This window comes from Catharus ustulatus, chromosome 13 (assembly GCF_009819885.2).
Source record: "Catharus ustulatus isolate bCatUst1 chromosome 13, bCatUst1.pri.v2, whole genome shotgun sequence".
Classification (NCBI taxonomy): domain Eukaryota; kingdom Metazoa; phylum Chordata; class Aves; order Passeriformes; family Turdidae; genus Catharus; species Catharus ustulatus.
The window spans coordinates 9,659,077-9,685,791 of NC_046233.1; the positions used below are offsets into that span (position 1 = coordinate 9,659,077).

The 26,715-nt window shown below is 44.8% G+C and overlaps 1 protein-coding gene across 6 annotated transcripts; it reads right to left on the reverse strand.

Annotated features, from left to right (window-relative positions):
• Window positions 1-1,107: 1,107 nt before the first annotated feature.
• Window positions 1,108-26,223, reverse strand: QRICH1 (glutamine rich 1). Of its 6 annotated transcripts, XM_033071341.2 has the most exons (12): window positions 25,810-25,887; window positions 24,771-24,831; window positions 20,976-21,305; window positions 11,838-12,854; window positions 9,410-9,587; window positions 8,686-8,840; window positions 7,783-7,897; window positions 6,365-6,473; window positions 5,829-5,980; window positions 5,051-5,141; window positions 4,100-4,293; window positions 1,108-3,797 (listed from the first exon to the last, which is right to left on the reverse strand). In XM_033071341.2, exons 3-11 carry the CDS (start codon window positions 21,282-21,284, stop codon window positions 4,101-4,103), a joined length of 2,319 nt encoding a protein of 772 aa, XP_032927232.1. In that variant the 5' UTR covers window positions 21,285-21,305; window positions 24,771-24,831; window positions 25,810-25,887; the 3' UTR covers window positions 1,108-3,797; window position 4,100. The 6 variants fall into 6 exon arrangements, with proteins under 6 accessions (XP_032927232.1, XP_032927230.1, XP_032927229.1 ...); XM_033071339.2 differs by having other exon boundaries at window positions 1,108-4,293; window positions 25,881-25,910; XM_033071338.2 differs by having other exon boundaries at window positions 1,108-4,293.
• Window positions 26,224-26,715: the final 492 nt, after the last annotated feature.

The window sequence follows — 26,715 nt, forward strand, 5'->3', positions numbered from 1 at the left end:
GTTACAGGGAACGTGACTGCAGTGCTAAAGAGCAGAGCTTCAGCCACGCAGCAAAGGAAACCAGCAAGTAGGGACACAGCAATCGCTTCAGAGATTTGGGAGCAGCATGTCAGCAAGACTTCTGGAAGAATTGAGATGTTCCTTAAGGTAGGAAGAGGTATAAGCGGAGATGGGCTCTTTCCTAAGCATTGGCACCAATGAAACAGAAGAGGCTGAATCATCTGGATAAGGTGCATTCCCTGTAATGTTTGAGAGGAGCAGCTCCAGCAATAAGATGGGGAGAAAAGCCCCGTATAGGGTGGAAGACAGTTGATATCCCACTTTAACAGTGATTTAGGAGTCCAAGCACTAACTCCAAGTCAGTCAGTATTAAACTCGTGTAAGGATGTGGTTTGGCTGGACAGCTGCACAGTCATTCAGTGTCCAACAGCACTCAGTCCAGCAAGAGGATGAGCAACTACAGTACCAGCAGTCCTCCACCCCCTCTACACTCAGGGGGCTCTTTCCTACCATTTCTGGATCTGCTCTTAGCATAGGAGGATTCGAGGCCTCATCCCTTCTATGTATGCCAAGGCAGTAGCCCTGATGCAGCTGAGAACAAGACTGTTAATTTCTGCCCTAGCAGCAACAGCGCAGAAGAGATTCTTATTTAGAGATCAGATTAAGTCTTTTGTATTGCCCAAGGCAGAAGAGTTCAGGAACTACTTCAGACCTTGTGACCCCTCTGAAGTCCAGACCTCTAGGGGTGAGGCAGCCAACAGGTAAGAGCCCTATGAAGTTCTCAGACCATTCCCTTTATACACTACTCTAGACAGGAGTGAAGAACCACTCTCTGGTCTGCTCTCCACTGCTTCAGCCATTACCACTTAAAAGCAAATGCTTGACCTCTTGAAAGAAAATCTAATGGTGCTGGGGACACATATGTAAGAGGCTACAAGTTTCCTAAAGAAAGCAACGCTGTTAAATGTCAAGAGCTTGGACAATACATGAGTCTCATGTCAGAATGTGAGGTGCTTTACAACAGTCAGTCTCTGCTTTCTATGGTTCCTTTCATACCACAGTGACAAGATGGGCACAGTTCAAAATCAACAACACACAGTCTCTAGCTTGACTTCTCAGCTCTATTTATTTAGAGATTGATGCATTTTCAGCCTGTCTCGTACAAGGCATAGGGCACGGAGAGTTCCTGTCAATATATACACGCATACAAGAGCAGTACAAGCAGTTTGGCACTCTCAGAGCCAAGGGGGAATGCCCTTTAAGCAGCAGTCAAGCTGGTTATAGGAAAGTGTTAAAAAGCTATTTTACATGTTTGACTGGGAACATTTCCCAGAACGTGGATAGCAACTCTAAGCCACGGCACTCTTCTGTGCTACTCTGTGCACGTCTTCCTACAAGCCCCTACAAGGGAGCAGATCATGTTCTTCACTATCAAAGAACATAGTATTTATATTCTAGAAATACTGTACCTTTTAAACTAGCTCCAGAGAGACAGACTAGAAGCCAGATCCAGGAAAATAATCCTTAAGTCACAGTATATCGATTGTCTCTAAAAATAGGGAATGAAGTTAACACAGTGGACATTCTGATGAGACAGTACAGAACAGTGCAGCAGTCCATTTCTGCATCAGCAGATCCTCTCCTATGTACATGCGGACAATGAGAAAGGAATGGAAACACTCCAGTCCATCAGGACAAAACCAATCATCAGATCTCCACAGCTCATCATGTGCCTAGTTTCCCTGTTCTTAACCAGTATCCTCCAAGGAGAACTCTTCCCCAACAAAGACTTGAGATCATCTTGCAATTAAGAGTAGTAAAGGAAAGTGCATAATCTAGAAAATTAAGGTAACATGGAATTTTGTTTTCCCAGAAAGCTCAGCTGAAGTTCCTCTTTGTCCCCAACCTGCAACTGTCCTAAGTTCTGTCAAGTATTGTAGCTTCTGTCAATTTTAAGTGGCTTTCAAGGCTGCCCAGTAAAGCAACTGGTACAGTGTGTATCTGGCAGATTGTTTAATATCCACTGTATTTCTGATGGAGACAGTCAAGGCAGCAGGCTTTCCAACTCTGCTCTGATGATGGGACAAACTGCACAGAAGAAAGGGAAAGCCACTCTCTGCATGCCTGTTGGGCACACCCTGTGCAGCACCTGTACCTGCTGCCAGCCCTACACCCACCCTGGCACCATCTTCCCAGCTTACCCACTGTGATCTGGGCACTGATCCCAGGCTGCTTTCCTCTGGCCTAGTTCTGAGGGCGGGCAGACACTGAGTTAAGAGTCTAAAACAAAAAAACTGTGCATTGCTACTTCACCTCTCTGCACACACGCACTTGAGTACAGAGTCCTGTAGAGGGAACAAACTGCTCATACTGACAGCAAACTCAAGCACACCTGCTTCCTCAGAATACCAACATCAACATGAAGCATCAGGGGCTTGGGAAGTCTCTCTAAGCTGCACACCTCAACACTGCTCACGAGCACAAAGACAGGGAACATTGGCTACTCTCATCAATTTACACTCTGCACAACCAACAGAGAGGGCAGACCTTCCTTCTCAATAGATAGGTGCTGGACAACAGAGGCTTCAGGAAAGTTGCTTGCCTGTACACAAGGTTATGTTCTTTTACTGTAATATATAGTTAAATATTCATCTGTGTATTTTGGAACAGGGAAGGGACATGAGGTGGAGAAGCAGGGAAGACAAGTTCAAGAAGCAGAGTAATTTCTCTGCATCCAAGAAGCCGGTGGCACAAGTAACAAGCCTGGCAAGTGATCTCCCATTTCAAGCAAAGTTGGCTACCTGCTGGCTTCAAAAGAGCAGACTATTTGTTAATGATATCAAATACAGCAACCATTTAAGACACAGCAAGGCAAGGCTACAGGGCTGGGAATTATGGTCATGAACAATGCCAAAAGCTACACAGCTGTGTTAAAAACTGTGAAAAGGCTGTTAAATAGCAGGAGTAAGCCATATGCTGCTCCTGGAAGGCCTTTTCCCTCCACTACCCCTCCATCATGCTGTTGTTGTGATGCATTTGAAAAGGTGGAGAGAGGGGGATTTGCCTAGGGGTAAAGCCACAGAACATTAGGACAGTCTGATCTGATCTCACAGATCCCATGTTCCTAGCCTGGCACTGAGCTTCCATCAGCAAGCAAACATTCAGGTCCTTCAACAGAAATGTATGCCCTTCTACCTTCCTAAATTGTAGGGGTGAAAGAAATCCAGCAGAGTTGAGCTGGAAAGCATGAACAGGGATGAAAACAACCAGTTTGCATACTGATCATTGTATAATGACCCCCCCCACCCTCACAGCTCACTCTTCCCCAAATAAAGACACATTGTTCAATGGCATGTTGAAAAGACGTGCTCGTCATTCTTAATAAACAACTAGAGTAAGAATACATAAGAGAAACAGGGTGGTATCTTTATATGATACACAAGTGTATGTTACAAGAATTCATCAGGCACAGAAGCCTCAAGGTTTAAGGCCTCAATGTTAGGCCAAAAAAAGAAGAGTGTGGTAAAGTTTGTACTTTTAACATCTAAAAATGTCACTTAAAGGTCTGAATAGAAATTGTTGGTTTGCTTTTTTTGTATAAATCATAATTGCAGTTCACTCTCTCCTCTTTCTTCCAAGATAACAGCAAATTAACGTCCAAGCACAAGAAAAGAAGATGCCTGCCTCTCCTCCACTGGCTGAGCAGGTCCATCCATCATTCTGTGCCCTCTAGGCTGCACGTGCTCCAAGGAGACAGAGGCCCCAGCCAACCAGGCCAATCCTGTAGTTCATGTTTTCTACATCATAAAAAAAAAAAAAAAAAAACCCAGAGTCAACCAGCAGCTTTCCACAGCTCCCAGCTTGCAGGGGATATGCAGCCTCCAATGGTTCCAACAGTTTGGTGTGTTGGGTAGGATACACAATGGGTAGGTTTTCCTTTAGATTCTTTTAAAGAGAAGAAGCCTAAAAGGGCTTCATAACTACACCAATAAAAAACCAAAAACTTAGGCATCTCCTTTAGTGTAAAAGTCTGTACAATTTCTCTTTGCTTGTCCCTCCCCCATCACCCTGCCCCACCCCATCTGAGCCAGAAGGATGCCTTAGTGCATGGTGCTGGCATTAGCCACGGCAAGAGCTTCCTGAATCTCTCGTATCACCAGGATCCGGGTGAGCATCTGCTCCATCTGCTCTCTGCTGATCGGCTGGATGGAATACCAGATAGGGCTGTTGGGGGCCACCACCGGCTCCGGTGTCAAGTAAAATGTGTCATTCCGGCCTTTCACACTCTGGGGGCTGTGTGAGGAAGATCAGAAATAACCAGACTAACAAAATGTCCTGGAAGAGAGAGACCACCAATGTCCTCACCCCAGGCTTCACAAATCCTGACAGTGATCATCTGGCTGATGATACATGAAGGTACAGAGATACATCCAGGGGCAACATTCATCCCAAAGTTTTAGGGCATGTCAAGGTTAAAAAGCCATGGTGGGGACTGTAAGAAAGTAGTTTTTATTTCACACTGGTAAGCATAACACACACATGGCTTTAGGGGTCTTTCAGAGTGAATAAAGGATTTTCACATTCACGCTACCTGCAGATTCATCTGCGCAGATGAACCATTATATTAAATTTCAGAATCATAATTCAGAGATGAGTCTCTTGAGGGACCCTCCAATCTCCTTAGCAAGTCCTTATTTTTGTACAGAAGCTGGTTTGAATAGGACCCTAATCCTATCTTCAGTAGTGGATGCTTCCAGATGACTTGCAACTCACAAACAGAAAAATAAGTTCATGCCAACACAGCAAATGTCCAAGAGCAGCCAGTTCACAAATCAGGATTTGTCTCTTAAATACCCCAAAAATTTAATTTACATGCCATCAGAGTTAATCCCACTCTCTCACATCACCACCCCTCTCTATTTAAGTAAATTTATGGAAATACAGAAATTGTGCCAGCAATATCACACAGTGCTGAAAACTAGGACAGGCACAGGATATAGCTCCCCAGTCACAGAAGACAAGCACCATACACACAGACAAGAGCTCTCACCATTTGAAGAGGTAGAAGTCATACAGCTTTATCGGACACCTCAGGGGGTTCTCTGGATTCTCGGTCTGCTCTGCATACATGTCATCTGTAACTACAAACCAGCCCCCAGAAGTTTGTCAGACACTGTGTAAGCACAGCACACTGAGCAGCAGCACAGAGCCTCAACACTGCAGAACTTTGTCACTGTACAAGAGCTGGCAAGAGACGTTATGGTTGTTCGAGGGCAGAGGCACCTGGCTATAAATGCTTAAAGCATTATGCAGAACTCGCTTTATCCTGAGGCTATTGAAGATCACAACCCATCCATATCCTTCTTTCCATTTCTCCTCTACCAGTATGCAAAATGAGGGAAATCTCACTACTGAGACTGCAAAGCCTCAATTGCATCCTGTGCTAAATTTTAAAAGGATAGATTGTACTTACATAGGAATTCTGTATGAGTTCACATGAATCAAGGTAAGAGAAGCCCTCCCAAAGAATTTTCTCCATCTCTTCATAAGCACTTACACCCAATAGCCTCTTTGCCCATAAAAAAAAGTAACAAAAAATTATCCTTAGTTCTTGAGGAGTCCCACAATGCCTCAGGTAAGGTATGTCCCCAGGGTTATGATGAGAAGGTACTATCCTCTCTTGGATAGAATGCACAGAAAATGCATACTGCCAGGCTACAGGTAGCTGGCAGAGCCTTGGGTTCCCTACCTGCAAACATCTCCAGGTTCATCCACTTCTTCAAGCCCAAGTAAGTAAAATATTCCCAAAGAAACCTCCTAGACACTACCTTTCTGTCCTGTCTGGTGCATGCCTGGAGCCTTCATATAGCGAATACTCGTGCTTTTATCCTTGGGATTAGAAGGGTTCTTCTTGGTCTGCCTCAGCACCTTGGAGAAAGCCAGCTTCATGTGCTGGTCTACTGTTTTCAACAGGAAGTACCTGAGCAGCAAGAACAGAACACAGGACACTCAGAGGCAAGCAAGGAACACAGTCTCAACAGCAAGGTAGTTATCTTTAGTCATCACGAGCAGGCTGAGGCTCAAACCAACCACTGGGTTAAGGACTGTTCCAGCAGCAAAGCATACAAAACTCAGAGGCTGAGTCTGCCCTCTGCTAGCTCACTTCCTTGTTATACCCCATCTGCTAGCTCACTTCCTTGTTATACTCCACCTTCTTTGTCTGATGAAGCTACCAGTGGGCTCTGTGTGCAATCATTTGAAACTCACAATTTTGCCCTACGCAGTGCAGCAGTCCCACACCAATCCTGTTAAAGCATCTGAAGTTCTTTTATTCCCCAAGATTCATTAAGACCTGACTACTTACTTTGTATTAAAAAACATCAGTGTAGTGAGCAAGGTGGAAGGGGAGTGAGCTCCAAGCTGCTTACACTCCCACAGCATCTCTTCTGTTACATGACTGGAGAGGATGTAACCTGCAATAATCAGAAGTCAGCATCATGCCAGGGGACACATACAACATGAATACAGGCAGCATTTTACAGGAGAGCATATAAATCTTAACAGAAGGAGGAAGAGGAGATTCTCACTAATGTCAAGGTTCAGTGCTCTGCAAATAACTTCTTAAATAGCAGGTACAGTTAGGAAACACTTGTACATATCCATCAACCTCTACTTGTGGAAAGTATGCTTGTGAAACATGCCTATACATCCCAGCCCATACAGAAAAGAATATGTACTTAAACAGTTTTTAATTATTGGCTCGACTCCAATGCAGATGCTCTTAATCCAATAATATGTGAGAGCAGGCAGGCCAGTGTAACAAATCAGTTCTTGGCCCACAGCTTCAGTCAGCACACAGTGCCAAGTGATGTATTTGGACACATGAGTAATCCTTTGATTATCAGATTTTTTCTTCCCTCTTTGTGTAGAAGAAAAACACTACACTCCAAATACACAGATAAACAGAAAAACAGACAGCAGTATGAACTCCGAGGCTTGTGGAATGTCAAAGCACTGATCAAACAGCCAAACTGAAAACAAAAGGATTCCAAAACTCATGGTGCTACTTAGCCATCTAGCCTATAACATCAGCTACTTTTCTGAACATAAGCAGTAGCTTCTCCACTGATGTCCAAACATATCAAAGGGAATCAAACAATGAGAAACCAGGTTTCCATGCTCTGAAAACGCAATTCTTACCTAATTGTCATATAGTTCTCTGTCAAAGTCTGTCTCTTCTAGAACTGCTCCCCCTATCCCTGTTGCCATGATCTCCTAAACATGAGGCTGAGCTGCAACTGATTGCAGCACTGGAGGCTTTAATCATTGTTTTTTCCTTTGACACTCAGTTGATCCTGCAGACAGTATCCATCTGGCCACACAGCACTATGACAGTGCTGTATTATCTCCCAAAGAAATAATACATATTAGAGGCAGGATGTATTACCACTTCAGATGAGGAAACTTGATTCAAATCAAGGATCAGCTGGCTGCCAAGTAAGCCAATTCCATAACACTACAAAGTCCCCACAATGTGCCTTCTGATTGGTGACAAGTGGCAGACAAATAATGCTCAATGACAGCCAGGGTTAGAGCCTGACAACTGCTGTAACCTCAACATTCACTGCAAACACAACATTTTTCTCCCTGACCAGCATTAGCTAGCCTAGGGATGTTACATACTTCAAAAGCGTTTTTATTCAGACTACAGTCATGCTGTAGGTTCAGTTTAAACATTCCAAGCTCTGGAAAGTTTTAAAGCTCTTAAACAATAGCCCTTACCAAGAGGTGAAACACGGGGCTGTATATCCTTAAGAACTTCATGCAGCCATTCAGTGAACCGAATATAGTAGAGATCTGAGAAGATGTCATCGACTCGGCCATTTTCAAAGAGATACTGTAAGAGATTCACAACACAGGCCAGTACAGTGGAAGCAAGTTTGTTCCTCAGACCAGACCTCATCCTAAGGGCCCACATTCTCAGTCAAGCATTTTACAGCATAGCACTGAAGACTAATACAGTTTACTTGAAGAGTGAGGACTCTTGCACCAAGGCAAATACAGGGTAGGTAATCTCCATTATTATAATGGGAATGCCAAGACAAAAAAAAAAGGAAAAACCATCTTACAAAGTAAAGCTGATTGGATTTCAGCTTTTATTTCATGTGCGTTCCCTTCATGTTATTTCACATGACTACTGGACGCTACTTTTTCAGGTTAACAAGGATACTCAATTTCCCTGTCCAAGTTTAGCTGTGTTCCTGCAGCTCTTACAGAAACTCATACTTCCCATAGCACATAAAGCTAAGTTCTTGCCTGCTAAAGCTTCTATTAGATTTAGGTCTTGACATTGACAACTTCTTCAAACAGCATTCAAACGCTTCTCCCTCCACCAAAAAAAGTTAAATGGATTTATGATTTTCACTGTGATAATGAACTCAGTTATTCACAAACTTAACTCACAGACAAAAGCATTGAACTTAACTCATAGACAAAAGCATTGCTTGCACTAAGGACAGACAAGTCATCTGATGTTTTCAAGGTTTTTTAAGCAAAGAGACTTTTGTCATAAAAAATTGTTAGGAAGCTCAATAAAAGCCACAGTCTATTTTTATAACCAAGAGTCCCTGTACACATGCTGACAACATGGACAGTTCTGCAGCACACAGAGCAGTCCCATCCTACCTTCTGAATACACAGGAAGATATAGTAGAGCACATCTGGATCATAGGGTTCACCATCACCATTCCGAGCTTCTCGTGTCATTAAGCACAGACCATAATTCAGCTCAGCCACAGCTGAAGATATGAGATCTTCCTGGAACCTCAGCAGCTGACGCCCTGGAAGAGCAAAATGAAGCTATGTTATTTCCTAACATTTCAGGAAAGATTTCCTACATCTCCATTCTATATGGCAGGTCCAGCACTACCTCATTCTCCCTGTACAGTAAAGCAAGTTGAAATAAATCCAGATCTTAGGTTGTCAGAAATACTAAAAGATAAAACAGGCAATGGTTTGATAGGAAGATCCTCTGCCCTACCAATTGGATGACTATTGCCTTCTTTTACCATGCCCCCAGTGAAATGCTGCCCTGCAGCAACAGGAAAACAGCAACTCCATGACTGTCCTACCAGCCTGACCAGACAGTCTGTCCATGCACCACAGTCATGCAGTGCCCTTTTCTATTGCTATCAGCTCAGGTGCTCAAGGGGGCTCAGCACAGAGCTAATACATGTCCTGGGGCAGTGGGAATACACAGTAATTAGTACTGCAGAATAAATTAAAATTTAAATTTAGGAACAATCACTGATTAAATGAAAGAGTTTTCCAGAGCAGTAAACACCTAACATTTTAGTAATTCCTAATCCTACTTGAAAGGAAACAAAGGCCATGTTGTCACAACACTTACTTCCAATAGGTGCTAATCTATTTTGGGCTTCTTTCTCCAGCTCTGCATTCTTGGTCTGTGCCCAGCTTTTCCACACTTCAAGACCTTCTTCTGGCTTCAGAGAGTTTGGAAGTAGAAGTTCAGGTGAAGTCTGTGGCTGTGGCTGCTGTTCAACTTCAGCAACCTGAACAGTTTGAGCCTATGAAAGAAAACACTTCAGTTTATGTACACACTTCAGTATGCAACAGCTGGACAATAAAACAAGAATCCCACAAGACCTGTAGCCCCAGGATATCAGCCTTCTGCAACACTCCCAACAACAAATTAATCCAAGGAATGCAAAGTGTCCTGTCCAACCTGAATTGCTGCTCACAGAAGAATATTCTACACACCAAAAACTCTTTCAGTTTGAATGGACAGATCTATCTTCAGCTCACTTGTGACTCTGAAGTCTGTCTCACTACAAGAGCAGCCCACAGAAACCACCAGCCCTTGAAGAGGAAGGTGTCACCAGCTTTATTCACCACTGCTGCTCCACACTTAGACTGCCCTGAGGAAGGTCCTGGGTACAATCACATGCCACATACCACTGGCATCCCTCCCTATCCAGACTCTTCTTTAAGCAGTACATAACAGGCACACACAATAAATACATTCTGTTCTTATCATCAATGATTATTAAGATTAATTCACTTGTAAAAGAAACAAAGCAGCAAGACTAGAACACAGCACCAAAATGTCAATTCGATTTCAATGCAATGTTCTCAAAATACCAAATACTACTAATGGGGATTAGCTACTATTGTGTGTAAGTGACTGCATGACTTATTACAGACCTAAGGCATCTCCAGACCCTTTGAAATTTACTTTGCAATGGGACCTTAGGTCACCAAGAATTTCCATCTCAAACTGAAACTTATTTGTCAGGCAACCAGTAGCACCAATCTAAAACCTGCAGCAAGCCCTTCATCTGCACTCATTCTGCACTCTTCACTACAAGTTCTCAATTCCATGCCACAGAGTCTCATAGTTACCTCAACTAACAGCTTTACAGTCCTTAGTCAAACTCATTGGTACCCTGAATATTACAGAAATAGAAATTCTTATATCAAAACAGCTCTGCTTTTTCCTTCCTAAGAGTTACTCCAAAAAGCAGCTTTTCCTTTGATACTGTTAAGTGTCAATATTAGTGGAAGTTGCTCTGACAGTACTAGAGACTGCACAGAGATTTAATACCTCTACCTTACTTAGTATAAAAAAAACAAACAGCTTAAGAGGAAAAGTCTGCAAGAGTCTCAGAGTGGAGCCTTCCAATTGCCTCTGGTTGGTTTTTATTCTCTACATCAGGTCTTATTAGCTTTTTGCTTATCAGCCCCTGCAGCTGCAGCATGTAGCATAGCTGCAGAGAGACTGACTGAAAAGGCACAGCTTTAATCAAGGCACATGGCAACTAAGTTGTGAAGCAAAGCCTCTCTCTGCCTTAGAAAGTCTGAGGGTGAACTGACACCTTGTCTTTGTAGGACCCAGGATTGATCCTGTGCTCTCCTCCAAAGTGCTGCCACACTACTCTCCAGAGAGCTGAAAGCTTTCCAGAGCCAAATCCCCCCATTAGCCCAATCCAGTCTTCTGCCCTGACTTCACAGACACCTTGTCCAGTGTGAAGGCTGGAAACAGGCCGATGTAAATCTGCTGAACTGGCAGATGCTTCTTAACAAACTTTTATTTTTCACAAATAGAGCAAAATTTCTGCATACGTGCCCAGATCCCCTAAAAGCACAATGCCAGAAGACAGAACAGAGCAGGCAGGCAAAGTCCTTCTCAGTTTCAAGTTTTGAGAGGGTCAACTCTCAAAAGTGTGATGTTCACCTCTAGTAGCTTTATTGTCCCCCTAAAGATAGAGTACATCCCTCCTGGAATTGCCTGTGTATTTAGGCTATTTTATTTTAAATACCTTATGTACCCTAAAGCAGACTTGACACAGGAAGTTTGCTCACAACTAGTCAGATCTCAATACTTCAGCCAGGCACTGAAACTGCTGTAGACTCCATGTGCAACACAAAGTAACTGATAATGACTAGTACTTATTAGCACACCTCATTTGGCTGCAATTATCCCTGCCTGTCCACTGCAACCCCTGGAACAGCTCAGGAAAATACTACAGATCTCAGAATTCCCGCTATAAAGAGTCTGGCATTCACTATGTATCTATTAACTTTTAAGACTAAGATCAAGACTGTACTTTCCTTTGGAAAGTTTTGAATCCTGTAACTCCTATTATCACAAGAAAGTCTTATACCATCAGAAGCCAAGTGCCCTATGTCACGTTCAGGCTTCTGGGACACATGCATCTCTGCTTCCCAGACACCAGCTGTCTGTTGGCATGCTTCCTCTCCATTACATTTGTAAGTTGTTAATCACAAACTGAGACCAAGAGGCAGTTTTAACTTACTGAGCAAGTGACTTGTAGCTGCTGCTGCTGCCCCTGCTCCTGGGGTGTGGGTTGCTGCTGTTGTTGCTGTGGGTCCCATATGTGCACTGTTTGTGCTGTATTCTGGTATGTCCCTGCCACAGCCTGCACTGCCACTGGAATGTGGATGTTGCCATTCATAAACTGTGCTGGAAAGATCGAATTAGCAAGAGTCTGCACCACTTCCTCATGAGAGTTCTTCACTACTGAAGTACTTCCCACCATCTTATCCTTGTCATCTTCCAGCTTCACTGTAGCCAGTGTTGTGGGCGAGCCACTGACGTGGACGGCATTGTAGGCCTCCTGAGGGATGGCAATGTGGGTTATGTTTTGCTGCTGAAGGTCACCACGTGGTTGAGCAGAGTAAACAGGGATGGTCCACGTCTCTCCAGTGGGGCTTGTAATGGTCCCAGTGGCACTGTACAGGTGGGCACTGTCCACTGTTAACAAGTCTGGCCTTAAAGAGACATAACTTTGCTGCTGGCCCTGAGGAATGGCCAGCACTGTGGCAACTGGCTGCCCTGAAATAGCATACGATACAGTAATAGGCATATCCACTTTACGTTTCTTCACTGGCTGAAGGACACTCGCAGAGCTGATCCGCCTCTCTCCCTCTCGCGGGGAGCCTTGTTGAGAAGGTGGGGGTGACAGTGCCCCAACTGTCTGGATCTGGATCTGCTGGCCACCAGTAATGGCCTGTCCTGCCACAAGCTGGGCCTGGATCTGCTGGTGTTGTATGTGTTCCTCCTGTAGCTCTGCAGCCTGGATCTGCTGGGCAGTCTGCACATGCTGCACTTGGATCTGAGCTGCCTGCAGCTGTGATGGGCTGGGGCTCTGAAGAGACTGACTCTGTATTGTCTGGGATGCCTGCTGCTGGGCCTGGCCTTGGATCTGCACTTGGACCTGTATTGGCTGCTCTGAAGCCTGATGGACAGAGAGCTGTGGAGAGAGCTGCTGGGCGGAGACCTGCTGTGGTGACTGCTGGACCTGGACCTGAACCTGCAACGAGACAAGCCACCAGTTAGAGATCAGAAAACATCAGTGATTCAGCAGAGATGGTCTGTCACTCAGGATCTGTGCTCCAGGTCTTTTATGCTCACTTTTGATTTCATACACTAGGCCATTAGTAAAGACTTCAGGAAATGAAACCAAGATATTCTAGAAGTCCCTGGTTGATAACAGTGATACAGTAGATGTGTTTGCTCAGCATTGCACGTGACTCTCAGCACAGAGAGAACATCTCCACCCTCAAAGCTCCATGGGCTCAAGCCAACAGATTCCATCCCTGGAATCCAACAGTTTTCAAAGCTATTTGCATTGCTAAAATGTTGCTTTAGCACAGGTCTTGCAATACCAAGACTTTAAGGTCATTCACATTATAATTACAGGAACTTGCCTCATTATTACCATGCTCTAAAGATTGTTTTACTGCTGCCCACCCCAGTCCCAAGATGGCCACAGGATCACTTGCTGGTGACAGGCAATAAGAAATATGGGTAAGTCGAAACCAGCACTTGGCTCTTTCCTCATAAAGCCCAGGAATATTACTTTGAAACCTATCATTAACAGTAACGCTACTCAAGCGGTGTAAACACAGAATGTGGCAAGTTCAACCTCAATCTCTGTCATGCATTAATGGCCTATGCTGCAGCATGTTTGTTAAACTCTAGAATAATTTCTTTGGCAATGACAATTAAAACCAACCCTTTTTTCGTTATTTACTTATTCCATTTAATACCATTTATTGTCCAAATTACTCAGTTATATCTTCTAGCTCATGCACTTAGACAATGTTGAACAACATAGACAAAATCTGTTGACTTGATTCTAAATCAGTTCCTTTTACTTTAAAGGGGAAAAAAAAAAATCACACCCTCTCACATTAATGCTCATTTGTCCAAGGTCTGCCACAATACCTAGCAGCAGTCCAGCAGCACAATGAAAGCCAGCAGCCAAAGGTAGCCCCCAGCACAAATTTCAGGTCTGAAGAGCTTCACATGCCTCGTCCAGACACTTTCTCCACTTTTCCTCACATTTATACACACAACTTGTTACATTTGCCTTGTCCTAGAAGTGATATCCCAGGTACTCATGACCATCTGTTTCTCCAGGCTTCACTAACACTTTTTCTTAAGGGTGGGAATTAATTACTCAACACCTCTTTCTGAAGCCAACACAGACTTATTTAGTTGCAAGACTTAATGTCTACCTACTCACACCTCTCTCACCTTTTCCTACCTCACTTCCTGGAGCCAGACAGACTAATGCAGCATTTTCACAGACAGAGCACACTAGCCAGCCTGACAATACCAAAAAGAACTACAATGCAGGCCTGCTGTGCACAAAATCTCACTCCACAGCATCACTGCTAAGAAGTCTTGAAAAATGTCAGGGACCCATTTACAGCTAATTAAGAGCTGCTAAGGAAAAAAAGCTGGGGTAGCAAAATGCCCCACTGGCAGGCCAGTTTTATAAGTCACCTCCTGTTAAGAATTAGTTTCCTTCCAGGAAGAACAGGGTATAGTTCCTTCTGGGAACTCTGTGCAGTATACTGTAATCAGATGATGTGGTGACTCTATAATAATTTCCTGCAAGGTAACAAGAAGCATGTGACCTTATGTCAGTTAAAAAAGCTGCAACAATGAGTGATTTGATCAGGCAGTCAATTGAAAAAAGATGAACTCACCTATGAGGTGTTTCCTCAGTTCTATTTGATATCTGCCCTGGAGCATAAGTGTTTGCCCTGGGAGCAAACAGGCCCAAACATGGATCTCAGGTAAGGGCTCAGTTTAAGAAAAGCCAGTTGCAATCACACTCCTAAGGCAAGAATTCGCCAAAATATTTCACTTAAAAAATTACTAATATGGACCTTACTATTAATTTAAGTTCTTGTTCAAAAGATTACCTGCAAGGCAAAGGCCAAAGATTGAACAAACTACACGTTTTATTGCACTGGTATTTTCAGTTTCACACAAGACGCATTTGCTTTATCTGGTAGGATTCAAAATTATGTTAAGAGGTAAATGTGTCACTCATCCTGTACTTCTGGAGCGTTTTCAGAATTTGCACAGGTTGACTAAGAGCACCTTAAAAGTACCCTCACCCTTCTTTCCACAAAAAATTTTACATTACAGTTCCTATGAGTGCTGTAACATATATAAAGGAGTGACTTTTTTTTCGCTAGAAGTGTGAATTCAAAGTCTCCTCCTGCACTGGAACAATTTTATCACCTAAGCGCAATTAGAAAGGTAAGTGAATTGGTTTAAGAAAGAGGCATTGTCAGCAAGAGGCACGGTCTAAGAACAAATGAAACAAGACAGCATTTACTCCCTTCTGCTCTTGTAAGCAGACTTTCAGTTTGAGGGGACCTCCACTGATCATCTAGTCCAACTGCCTGACCACTTCAGGGCTGACCATAAGCTACAGCATGTCATTCACAGCACTGCCTAAACACCTCTTAAATAACACAGCCTTGGGGCACCAACCCCCTCTTGGAAGCCTGTTCCAGTGTTTGACCACTCTCTTGGTAAGAAATGCTTCCTAATGTCCACTCTAAAACCCCTGGTGAACCATCAACCATTTCAGAGCCTGAGCCTACAGTGTTTGAAAGTCAGTGGCAACTTACACCACTTTCAACAGATGAGCAGTCACACCCTGAGGCCCTTCAAAATCCTAATTCCTACAACAGATGTTTTGCTACCGCTTTAGAATCACCCTGTTATTGTTAAAACCCAAAGAATGAGTCCAGACCCAAACAATATGAATTCAAACTGGAGAATCACTTGAAGCCCTTCATGTTCCAAATTGCTTCAAATTCCATCATGCTTCTGACTAGAGAGTGGTCCTATTTAAAAGAATATTGGAGCTCCACCTACCACACATTATGCATCTCCTGTGAACTACACATCCATTTTTATTGTATTTTGCAGTAGAACCCTCCCTATTTTCAAGTAGTTTCTATCCAGGAGTGCTACAAGCATCCATTTCAGATTTATAGGCTTTAACCCAGTCTGAGACCAGAGGCTTCTTATATCGACCTCATTGTTCTCTTTTTCCTCAGATAGCAAGTTAGACAATGAATTACACTCAGCAGCAGCAGATGACTTTATGAAAGATTCTGGACAAAGGGGAATGTTTTAAATTTACAGGCCAAGACCAACAGGGAGGACTTTAAATCTTCACTTTATGCTGAAGATTAAAGCAAAAACATGTTATGCTGGCAATTCCTGGGTTACTGGCACAAGAAAAGAACATGCCAAGTTACCAGCACTGAAATACTATTTATTGCCAAAAGTCTGGATCCAACAGCATGAAAGAATCACCTCTCAGCAGGCTACCATGACACAGAGAAATGCCTTTTCACCATGAAGTAGCTGGAAGCTGAATCAAATACTAGCTGCCTAGGAAATCAAAAGCATCAGAAATCAACCCCATATCGTAAGAGGAGGGCAGAACTAAATTCCCTTAAAGGAGATCATCTTTTCACATCAAGCCCAAAAACATACTCTGTTCTGAACTGAGCACATACAAAGAGTAAATAAGTAACCCCAGGACTATGAAACATCTGAACCCTGGCTGCCAAAACTTTTTTTTTCCTAATGGTTGATAGACAAACTTTCAAGTGGGAGTCATAACATGTCTGCCCTGCATGGATTCCCTGCCCAAAAAGGAATCAGATTCAGTTGTTTCAGAACTGCAGATCTGAAACAACTGATTTTTTCTTTGCTCATTAATTCTTTCATCTACAGACTGACAAGATTATCTAATATTTCCTAAAACCTAACTCTACATGAGCACACATAGCAACTCTTTCCTGCATGGATTTTTTGATACGTAGCTTGTCCTAGGGCACCTGACAGGCTCTTATATGCATATTTTGACAAAGAGATCTTGGTTTCTGAAGCTGTATTTAAACAAGCAAGCAGTAGTACATACCAAGAACAAGTCTGGAGACATACAAACATGTCCACACTACACCTTCCAGAAGACTATTTCAAACTTAGTTCTAGTCTTGCCCACCAGCCAAGTTTGACATCACCAAAACACATGACTGCATCTTACAGCTTAGTTTTATCTGGAGGGAACCTCAAATCACAGGCTCCGAACCTACAAGAGGGAAGAAGAGGCCGGTGGCCAACTTGCTACAGGAAGCACAGTCCAAAGCCTCCAGAAGTAATGTGGGTGCATCTCAAACTTCCCACACAAAGTCAAATACTTGGGAAATAAAGTTAGTGAAAGTATGAGAAGAGCAATCTCAGTTTTTTTAGCCCAATTTAAGGACAGAAGACTTAAAATACAATACTCAACAACAGTCCTAAACTAAAGCAAGTCCAGCACTAAAAACTAACTGTACCAAAGAGTTCCTTCTAAAGTTACACCAGAAAGTGTACAAGCAAGTACAAGCCAGACACAAAAGTGTAAGTGAAAAGTGAAAAGACTGATTAGTGAAGGAGCAGGAAATGTCAGAACTTGTTATTTAACTACTTTACAGAAAGTCCTTTGCTATCGAAGTAGTAAACAAGGTCTACGGGAAGGGTACAAGTCAGCTTTTCAGAACAACTGCCAGACTCTCACTCCAGGATTTTCCTCTGCTCATTCATCAACATCAGAGAGTGAATTCCATCAGCTAAATTAGGCCTTGGGTGTGTTTAAACAGTTACAATACCAAGATCATGCTGTCAAGTTGTACACTGCAGAGGCATTCAGGTCTAAGTTAAAACACATGAACCAAGGAGAAACAGCTTACCTCTCCAACAGAAGCCCACTTCCATATACAAGTTGATGCTACCTCGGAAACACCACTCTTGACTATAACCACTCTTTGAAGTGTCCCACTCATCCCAAGCAAATGATAATTAATACCTGCTGCTACATTAAAATGATACTGGCATATTTTGCACACGTAAGCAAATAAGAACTCTACATCCAAGCTTAACTTCAAAACCAGTACAGAGGTAAGAGGAAAGTACATCCACCAGAAGCAAAGGAAAGATGCTTTCTGTGCAGAGCCAGAAATAAGACTTTTTTCTAAGCTATTTAAGGGCATCTTTCTCTGCCTTGTGTCATTAATAATGTCTAGCCTCCTATAAAGGTCCAAAGTCACAGAACAGATGAACAGTAAACACATAAGGAACTGAGCAATTACAAAGACACAAGTATTAACTGAAAGATATTTTACACAAGCATTTAATTATTCCCCAAGCAGCTCTTGCTCACATGTAGCAACCCCCCCTGAAGCCCTGCCACCTAGACATCAGGCTGTTTATAAAAAGCTGAAACTAAGGATTTACTCCACATACATCATAAGCAAAGATACTGTCTGTCCTCTGATATTCTTTCAGTTAAAGCTTCTTGTGTAAGAGGCACAAGAGGTTCGCTGACCTCCGCAAAAGTACCATATTTGGGAAGCAAGTCAGCACTAAACACCTCACTGGCATCATCAATTCGATGGCCTCAATGCACAGGAACAACAAGCAACAATCTCTCCAAAAGCAGAGTCAATAAAGCTCTTACTTGACTGGAGCAAAACACAGACCTTCCCTGCCACTCCCTGATGCACAACAAAGTATGACAACTTGACACACTAAACTCCTCCTTAAGGTCACTTATGGCATCCCTGCGATACTGGGTGTGGAAGGAGCTCCAGGACACGTGAACTGTAGCAATGATCAGTGTACATAACTCAACAGTTGCATCCACTCATCCTGTAAAATAAACATTTAAGACTTTGTTGAACCTTTTAGGCAAGAAAGCCTTAAGGTGACAACTTCTTCTAAGAGAAAATTTATTTTGCCAGAATAAGTAAAAGCAGCAAGCAGTCACACTCTGTCTAGTCGTTCACAGCAAGTAAAATCCAGGATGAAATCTGAGCACTGATCTCTGTGATTGTAAGATCATCATCAGCACTTGCAACTGTGAGGTCATCTGACTGGTCATACTGTTAATCACCTCAAGCAGCACTGTCACATTGCCAGACATAAGCATAGTCATTCAAAGGGTCTTCCACTGATTTGCAATTGGATTAGCAAGAACTAAACAGATTACCAAATCAAGTACCAGGATGACAAGTTTAATCAAAAGCTAAGAGGCTTCGGCAGATGACCAAAATTCATCATAATACAACACAAGCAGTATTTCAGCACAGGGAGCCAGCTGGACCGGGTGCACTGCTATGGTGGAATGCTGTCACTCCCCAGAGTCACAACAAAATCTAGCTTTATCCAGAAGATGTGCTCTGCCACTGCTGCCACAGTGACAGTGCAGAGATAAGTGGGTTTAGCATAAATTATGTCTCAATAAAAAATCCTGAAAGACAGAAAAATACTCTTGCAAAGGGGTAAAGAAAGACATTCTTCTCCACCCAATTCTTGCAGAAAAACTAAGGTAATTCTGAACTAGCTGCTCAAATACACCTGAGTTCAGCTGCACTGCTGATACACAAAAGCTGCAGCCACGTCTAGTACCAAATGTACCACCTAAAGTGCAGAGCAGAGTAGGCAATACAAATAATAATGATGATCTGTACAGATGGAAAGCAGGTATCTAAAAGCAGAGGAACATCAAAAACACAAAGAAAGTAGACAACATCCTTTAGGAAAGTTGTTGAAATCTTAATTTTCTTGAGAAGCTTTCCACATTCAGGGTGCAAGTCATTCAGTTCAAAAATCTGGCAGCAACTTTATGCTTATTTATAAGAAGGTCAGGTTATTTTTCCCTGGAACATATGATACATGACCTCCCTCCCTATCTCTGTTACTAAAAGACTTGCAATGGTCAAGCCTGAACATTGGGTAGTTCTGAAAGGAGACAGCAAGAGGAAAAAAAATAAGGGGGGGCCAGGAAATATTCCTTTTGACTTTTGCAATTGGTTTGGGGGCTTTCCACATCTTCAAAGCTGAGGCATTCAAAAGCCAATCCTCCTAGCTCTTCTACCAAGAAACAAAACTTCTAAACGTACTGGCTGGTAAAACCAAACCCATTTTTGATCAGTTTTAATAGCCTTATGCAGAGATCCAAGTCATGCCTCAAGACTTCAGGTTTTTGTTCTTCAAAAGCCTTTCAACACAAGTTACTCTAGGGCAACAGGTTACAGAAGTCCCAGTTAAGCATTCATTTACTCAATAGAGAGTAATTGGAGACGAGTTACCAGTGAAGGAGGTAAGTTTGTCTTTGCTGTAGGATAAAAACACGCAAGTGAGCTGTTGGCACAAGTCCACTGCACTGCAGCAAGTACACACTACCTGATCTCCAGTCATTTGTGACTCCATACCCTCACTTATTGTTAAAAAAACCAACCAAACAACAAAAAAAGAAACCTCACAGCTTTACATTCTGCTACAGCAACCAGAAAGATTAATAGCTCAAGTGTATCAAAATTAGAGCCATAGCCAGAGTTCAGCTGTTTATACATATAATAGAAAAACATTAGTAAATGCCCTGCAACCTATGAACTCTTAAAATTAGAAAGTGTATCTGAGGACAAAAGCAGTTTCCTAAGTTATAACATTATATTTTTTCCTCTGATAATGGATTTGCTTACTTAATACTTAATAAAATACTCCTTCCACTGTGCAAACAAATAATCTACTTCGATGCATATGCATCCTTTAGAATTCCTTTCCTGAAATGGTTCATATCCTAAAGTTGATTTTCTTGCATTTCTCCCTCACTTAAAAGCCAGTTTTCAAGAAAAACTTCTAGAATGTTTGAGTAAAACTATTTAAATTGATTTTATTAAGAAAAAAAAAAATCCTTAAGGCAAGCTCCATCCCACAGCCACCCTGAACAATCAGAGGAGGCTGGTATTTATAGCAGCTCCAGAGCACAAGGCTTTGGGAGCTGTGTACATGCCAGAACTGTCGACCAATAGGTGACACCACTCCATTGCTATGTACACAGCTCCTCCAACAGCAGAGTTCGAGGGAGGCACAGTCAGGAAAGCCAATTTACTACCAAATTCCTTAACTGAAAGGGAAATATTGCTGTTCTATATAAAGTTAATTGGCCCTTCCTCTTAAGTACATGTCTCAGGCTTAGGTCTCAGGTTAGACCGCAGTTGTAAACACTACTCCTTCAGTTAGCAAGTCATATATACATTCAGAGACGCTTTCAGATGCTTACCTGGACTTGCTGGGGTTGCTGAACCTGTATCTGCTGCTCGGGCTGAGTTTGTTGTTGGATACTGGTTGTCACAGGACAAGCAAGTTCAAGCAAAGACCCAGCCACCTCTGTGCTGTCCGTGTAAATGCAGTTGCCACCCTGCTGATACACCATGGTGGTGGTGGCTGTCTGCTGAAACTCCTGGAGAGCTTCTGGCCCCTTGGAAGCAAGGGAGTCTAGAAACTCCTTCATCCTGTGCTGGGGGATCGTTCGCGCCTTCACACGGATGTATTCTTCAAAGGAAATGGTGTTCTCCAGAGAATTATTCATATTGCAAGGTCCTCAGGGTTCCTTAAGGAAAGAGAAAGTAAAAGTCTTAACTACAGTACTCCCTTGATGCAAGGATATTCTTAATTCCAGTAACTAATCTCTCATACCAAGTACTGTATGAAAACTGGCAAACATGCACAGCCAGATGCCCAAGACAGATGCTTTAGTTTTATGAGGTATTTTGTGCTACTACACATTTCTCAGATTAACCCTTTGCAGCACAGGGGAGTCTGATACCCAGGTGTGACTCTTCCTCCCAGAGCTCACTGCCATGTAAACTCTCCTAGCTCTGCACTTCACCCCAACCAGGCAAGTCCTGTACCAGACAAATCCAGTCATACATTCCATTTGTTTGCAGCATGCACTGTTAGTGAGAGAGGCTCAGAAATCAATATCTGCAGCCCTGCTTTGCAGCCACAGAGGTGGGAAACTGAGCAGTGTGTTCTATTAGGCTGTGCAGTTCTATTCTAGGCAGCTAATGGGAAGCACAACAGAAGAGCAACAGATGCAGCATTCAGCTCACTGCTGTTAGGAATAGGACAGCCTCATCGATATGAACACAGCAAGCAAAAGGAGAGCACTGGTATCGAGATATTTCCTCAAACTGGAAACTACACACGTGGAGAAGCACAGATCTGGAAATAACAAAGGCAACTGCAGCATCAGTTTTTGATCTTTTAATATAGGAAGAGGTTAACATGAAACATGCCATGTGTGAAGACAAAAGAAAGACAGAAATAGAAGTTAAGGTGATCAGGGCGGAAGTGAAAGCAAAGACAAAAACCACCACCACCGAAGATGACTCCACCTGAGAACGTCACACAGCTCTAGGGTATACTCTGACAGCATTCTTCTCTTATAGACTTATCTTGTTTAAACCCACAAATTGTTTTTGCAGTGAGTATACTGGTTGTTTCTAAGGCACTAATTAGCCTTGGTAGAGCATAAATACATTTGAGATGTAACATCACCAGATACTGAGATAGTTGTGAAAAGATGTGAAACAACACAAGATCAGGACTACAAGAGGTGATTCAGCACTACTAGATCAAGCTGCATAAAGGAGGAAAAACAGACATCACTATGTACATTATGACTGTAGGTCTAAAGAGAACAGGTGCAAAACCTTTAAGAGTTTTATGTATCCTTGTAGCACAACTTAACAAAGTAGAACTGATACAGGGCTACGGTTGAACATAAAACTGCAAAAGCCTGCCTGTGTGAAAAGGAGAGTTAATGTTAGGCTTTCACTGGCACTCAAACACACTGCACAAGTCCAGTGCCAATTACCACCAAAATCTGTGACACCTGAAGCAAATGCCAACCTCTCTTCACTGTTACATAACAGCAGTCCAAACAGTTTTTGTTTACATGGAGGTTCATGGTTAGTGCATTGGACTGGCCCACAGGAGAAAAATAAACTAATATCAGAGGTAAGGGGAACACACGAGGCAACTTGTGCTCTACAGTTTCTGAAGTCTTTAAGACACATTTGTTGCTGCATGAGATTTCTACAGAGGATATTCTTAAAATATTCAGCATGTTTAGTACAAAACAGCAGATAATGGCGTTCACATAGCAAATCCAACAGCTCTGCAAATACCAGCATAGAGAAGTTCCTGCAGAGCCCACATCTGGACAGAAAACACTCTTTCAGAGACACCAATCTGACATTTTAAAGCCACCTCTGGGTGACAAAGCCAATAAGACTACTCACCTCTCCAGGAGCCACCCAAGAGTACTCTACACCTCTACAGCACACATTACTAACCTCTTCCCAGGTGACCACATACCCAGGGTGAAACCAAGGGAGAAAAATGATGTTAATGCATCCATAGGGACTTGGGACTCAGACAAGACCTACAGCAGGCACACTGAAACATGTTTTGTGTCTAACTGCATGATGCTCCATTATATACTCTGAGGTTGGAAAACAGATTTTGAGCAATTAACTTGTCCCAGTCTTCTACCTGGAATTTTGAAGTATTTGATTTCATTACTACAGCGAGGCTTTCAGAAGAGAATCATCATTTTCCATGTCCACCCTGAGATGCACTAGCAAACACAACTCTGAGAGGGAAGACTTTTCTGAAGAATAAGCCTCAAGGATGCCACGCTGGGATCCCAGAACTGAATGCCACAGATGTTCTTTGACAGCAGGATCCCAGACATAAGTGCCACAGATGCTCTTTGACAGTCAGCTGCTGCTGAATTGGATGAGCTCACCTCTTCCAGGTGCTCCCTTGCTGCTCCTGCATTGTTTTTTATGTTGTAACAACTCAGGGAATAGCTATCCACCTTCTGTTATTCTTGTCAAAGGAGTAGGGAGGTCAGCAGGGCCACTGTTTCCAATGGGAGCTGTTAGCCCTCACTTTTACTTTTGAAAGTCTAACCCTTCTTTCACAAGCTACATCATTCTCCCACATAAGAGACCAGAAGCCACAAGAAACCCAGAAGCATAAGCAGCAGAGGTCCACCACCAAACCATCACCGACCTCTTCTGACCACCAGGAAGCAGAACAATGCAAGCATTAATTTCTTAAATACAAATCCTTGACACTACTCAGCTGGTCCACTTCAATTAGTTCTTGTTAGCATCAAAATTAAGAGCCTACTAGGCCAGTCTTCCCTTGCTAGTAAATCTTCCTCTCCCACAAGCTGTCAGCAGAAATCTCTTTCCTTTCTTCTACCACAAAAAAAAATTCTTTACGTTTTCTTAAGTTACTATACTAAGAGCCACTCAGCTGAGCCCCTTCAGGATTCCAAGTGCCAGGCATGGTCCAGAGCCTCACCATGCCACGAGGCATCTGCTCCCACCCCAGAACAGATCTTCCTTGAGTTTTCTGTACAGCTGCAGTTACAGACTCTGTATGTAGCAGTGTCTCCCGGAGTCATTCAGAGCAGTTTTAGGGCTGCATGGGATTATTAAACTAAAAGCACTGAACCACCCAAAACTGCACTTCACAAGACCCTACAGAGCAGGAGAGGTACCAGATCCAGAGAAAGATTCAGAAATGTAATGATGCAACCCCAGAAATTTTACTTATGAAAACTAAACCAACCTGCATTTATGGCAGAAAACCTCTGTAAGGCTCTAGGGTGCATTCAACAGGCTTTTGTAGGGTAACACATACAGCTTATTGCTGCAGTCACCACTTCTACTGTTAGTTATTAAAACACACTAATTTGTGCATTCCATTTATCCCACAGACACACACTGGAAACTGCACATGCCCACCCTCACTGGATCTAAGCAGCATGTTTTTAATATTGCATTTTAAAATTTTAAAAAGAGCATCTAAGCAGTAAGTTCCTCCAATAAAGGAAGGTAACTCCTCTCTGTGCAGCTTAACTGCATTTTTTTCAGGAAGTAAGTTCAAAAAATTCTTTGAAGATTATGAGCACATACGGTTAGTTGATAAAACTTAGACTGAGGTTACTGAAAACACACACACAACTTGCAGCATGTGGACAATCTGGACTCACCAGTCACCATGTTGCATGTATTTCTGCTGCTCTTGTCCTGAGCTCTTAGACTTGTAACGTTCTGGAGAAGACAGAACAAAGAAGCCCTTTCCATCCCCAGTTCCTCTTTCTTTATTAAGCCATTTTATTTTTAATATGTATTCCATTAAGAAAAAAAAATCAGGAAACAAAGATATGATCATCCACGCAGCTAGCAGCTCCTACTGAGGAATTGCAAGATGCCCAATTTGTAACCATCGTATCCCTCAGCCTGGTGGTACTGAGAACGACTGTGTGAGCACATCTGTCACAGAGCGCCGTGTGGCGACAGGCGCGGCACGGTGGGCAACACCAGAGTTACTGGCAGACAGAACTTAGAACAAGGCAGCAGCAGCAGTGACCGCATCCAGAGGCAAAGCCCCCCGCCCCCTCCCCCCGCAGGTGTCCCCAGTGCTGCCCCGAGACAGCCGGGAACGCTACGGACCGCTCGGCCACCCGGCCAAGACGAGGCGAAGCTCCCTATTCAGGCCCTGAGACCGTCGGCTGCAGGTGAGCCTCTGTCCTGCCCGAGCGGGCACGCGGAGCCCATGGGGCTTCCCCCGCCCGCGGGGACCCAGCACTGCCCCAGCCGCTCCCGCCGCCTTTGTCTGTCGGCGGGGCGGCCGGGCCGGGCCCGCAGGCGGCGCCGTGACACCGCCTCCCCCGCCCCCCCGGCAGGAGCCATGTCGGGGGCTCCGCGAGGACGGGACCGCCGAGGGCCGCGCACAGGCCGCGCCTTCCGGTGCCTCACTGCCCGGGTCGCGGGCGGTGACGGGGACGCGCCCGGTGCACAGGGGGAGAAGAGCAGGGGGCGCGCCCGCGCGGGCCAGGAAAGCGCGCGCGCGCGCGCGCGGCAGGCGGGGCCGCCCCCTCCCCCTCCCCGCCGGGCCCGCGCCGCCCCCGGAACCGCCACCTCCTCCTCCCGCGCCCAAAGGGAGGCCCCACCCGGCCCCGCCGCCGCCGCGCACTACCCCGGCCCGCCGGCCCGGCTGCGCCGCGGCGTGACCCGGCCCCGCCTCACCCCGGCCCTGTCGCCGCCGCCGCCTCGGCCCCGAGTCTTTTCCCCTCACAGCTCCCTGGGCGCCATCTTACATTCAACCCCCTGCAGCCAATCACCGCGCTGCCCCAGCCTCGCGAGAGCGCGGCTCCCAAGCCCCGCGAGAGCTCAGCTCCTAGGCCCGCCCCGCGCCTTAAAGGGGCCTGGCCAGGCGGGGCGCGGGGAGGGTGCGGCCGCTGGGGGGCGCCGTGCAGGGGGGGCGCGTGCGGCCGCAGTCACGGCGCAGAACGCGGTGGGGACACGTACGGACAGGGACAGACCTCGCGTAGTCGGATTACCGGGGAGGCCACCAGCACCGCGTGGCCGTGAGGCGACGCCGGCCGAGGGGCTTCACGAGGCCGCCCCGCTCCTTCGCGGCACGCGGGTGCAGCCCGGCTCCCATCCCCACGCAGCACCTGGGACGAGGATTCGAGTCGCGCCCGGGTGGGGCCAGACCCCGGTGCAGGAAGGGTGCTGAGGCCTGCGCGGCTGGTCCCGGAGGGGCTGCGCCCTGCCCCCGGTGCCACCGCGGAACGAGGTGTCCCCATGGAGGCGGAGGATGCTCCGCGCCGCGGGACCGTGCCGGGTCTGCTTTAACCGTGTCCGTGTGCTCGGCGCGGCCTCCCCAGCTCCGGCCCCGCTTAAGGTGGCCCGCGGGGCTGGGCAGGGTCTCCCTCCACTTACTTCAGGTCCAGGGGCACAGGCGCGGGGCTGATGGCACTGGATTCATGCCAGTTCCGCGGGGACACCCCTCTGATCTCCAGCCCGGAGCCAAGCAAGGATCACCCCACTCGAGTCCACCTTAAGGGGGGAGGGCGCTCCGGCGGTGTTTGTACACAGTGTGCACACCCTGCCTGCCCCCCTGTGCCCTGCCTGCACCCTCCCGCACAG

Coding starts and splice junctions, on each gene's coding strand:
- QRICH1 (XM_033071342.2), bottom strand. CDS start 21,284: ATGAATAATTCTCTGGAGAACACCATTTCCTTTGAAGAATACATCCGT. Junction 7,898..8,685: donor TCTTCCTGTGTATTCAGAAG/GTAGGATGGGAC, acceptor AATCTCTTACAG/TATCTCTTTGAAAATGGCCG. Junction 4,294..5,050: donor GACTTCTACCTCTTCAAATG/GTGAGAGCTCTT, acceptor TTCCTCACACAG/CCCCCAGAGTGTGAAAGGCC.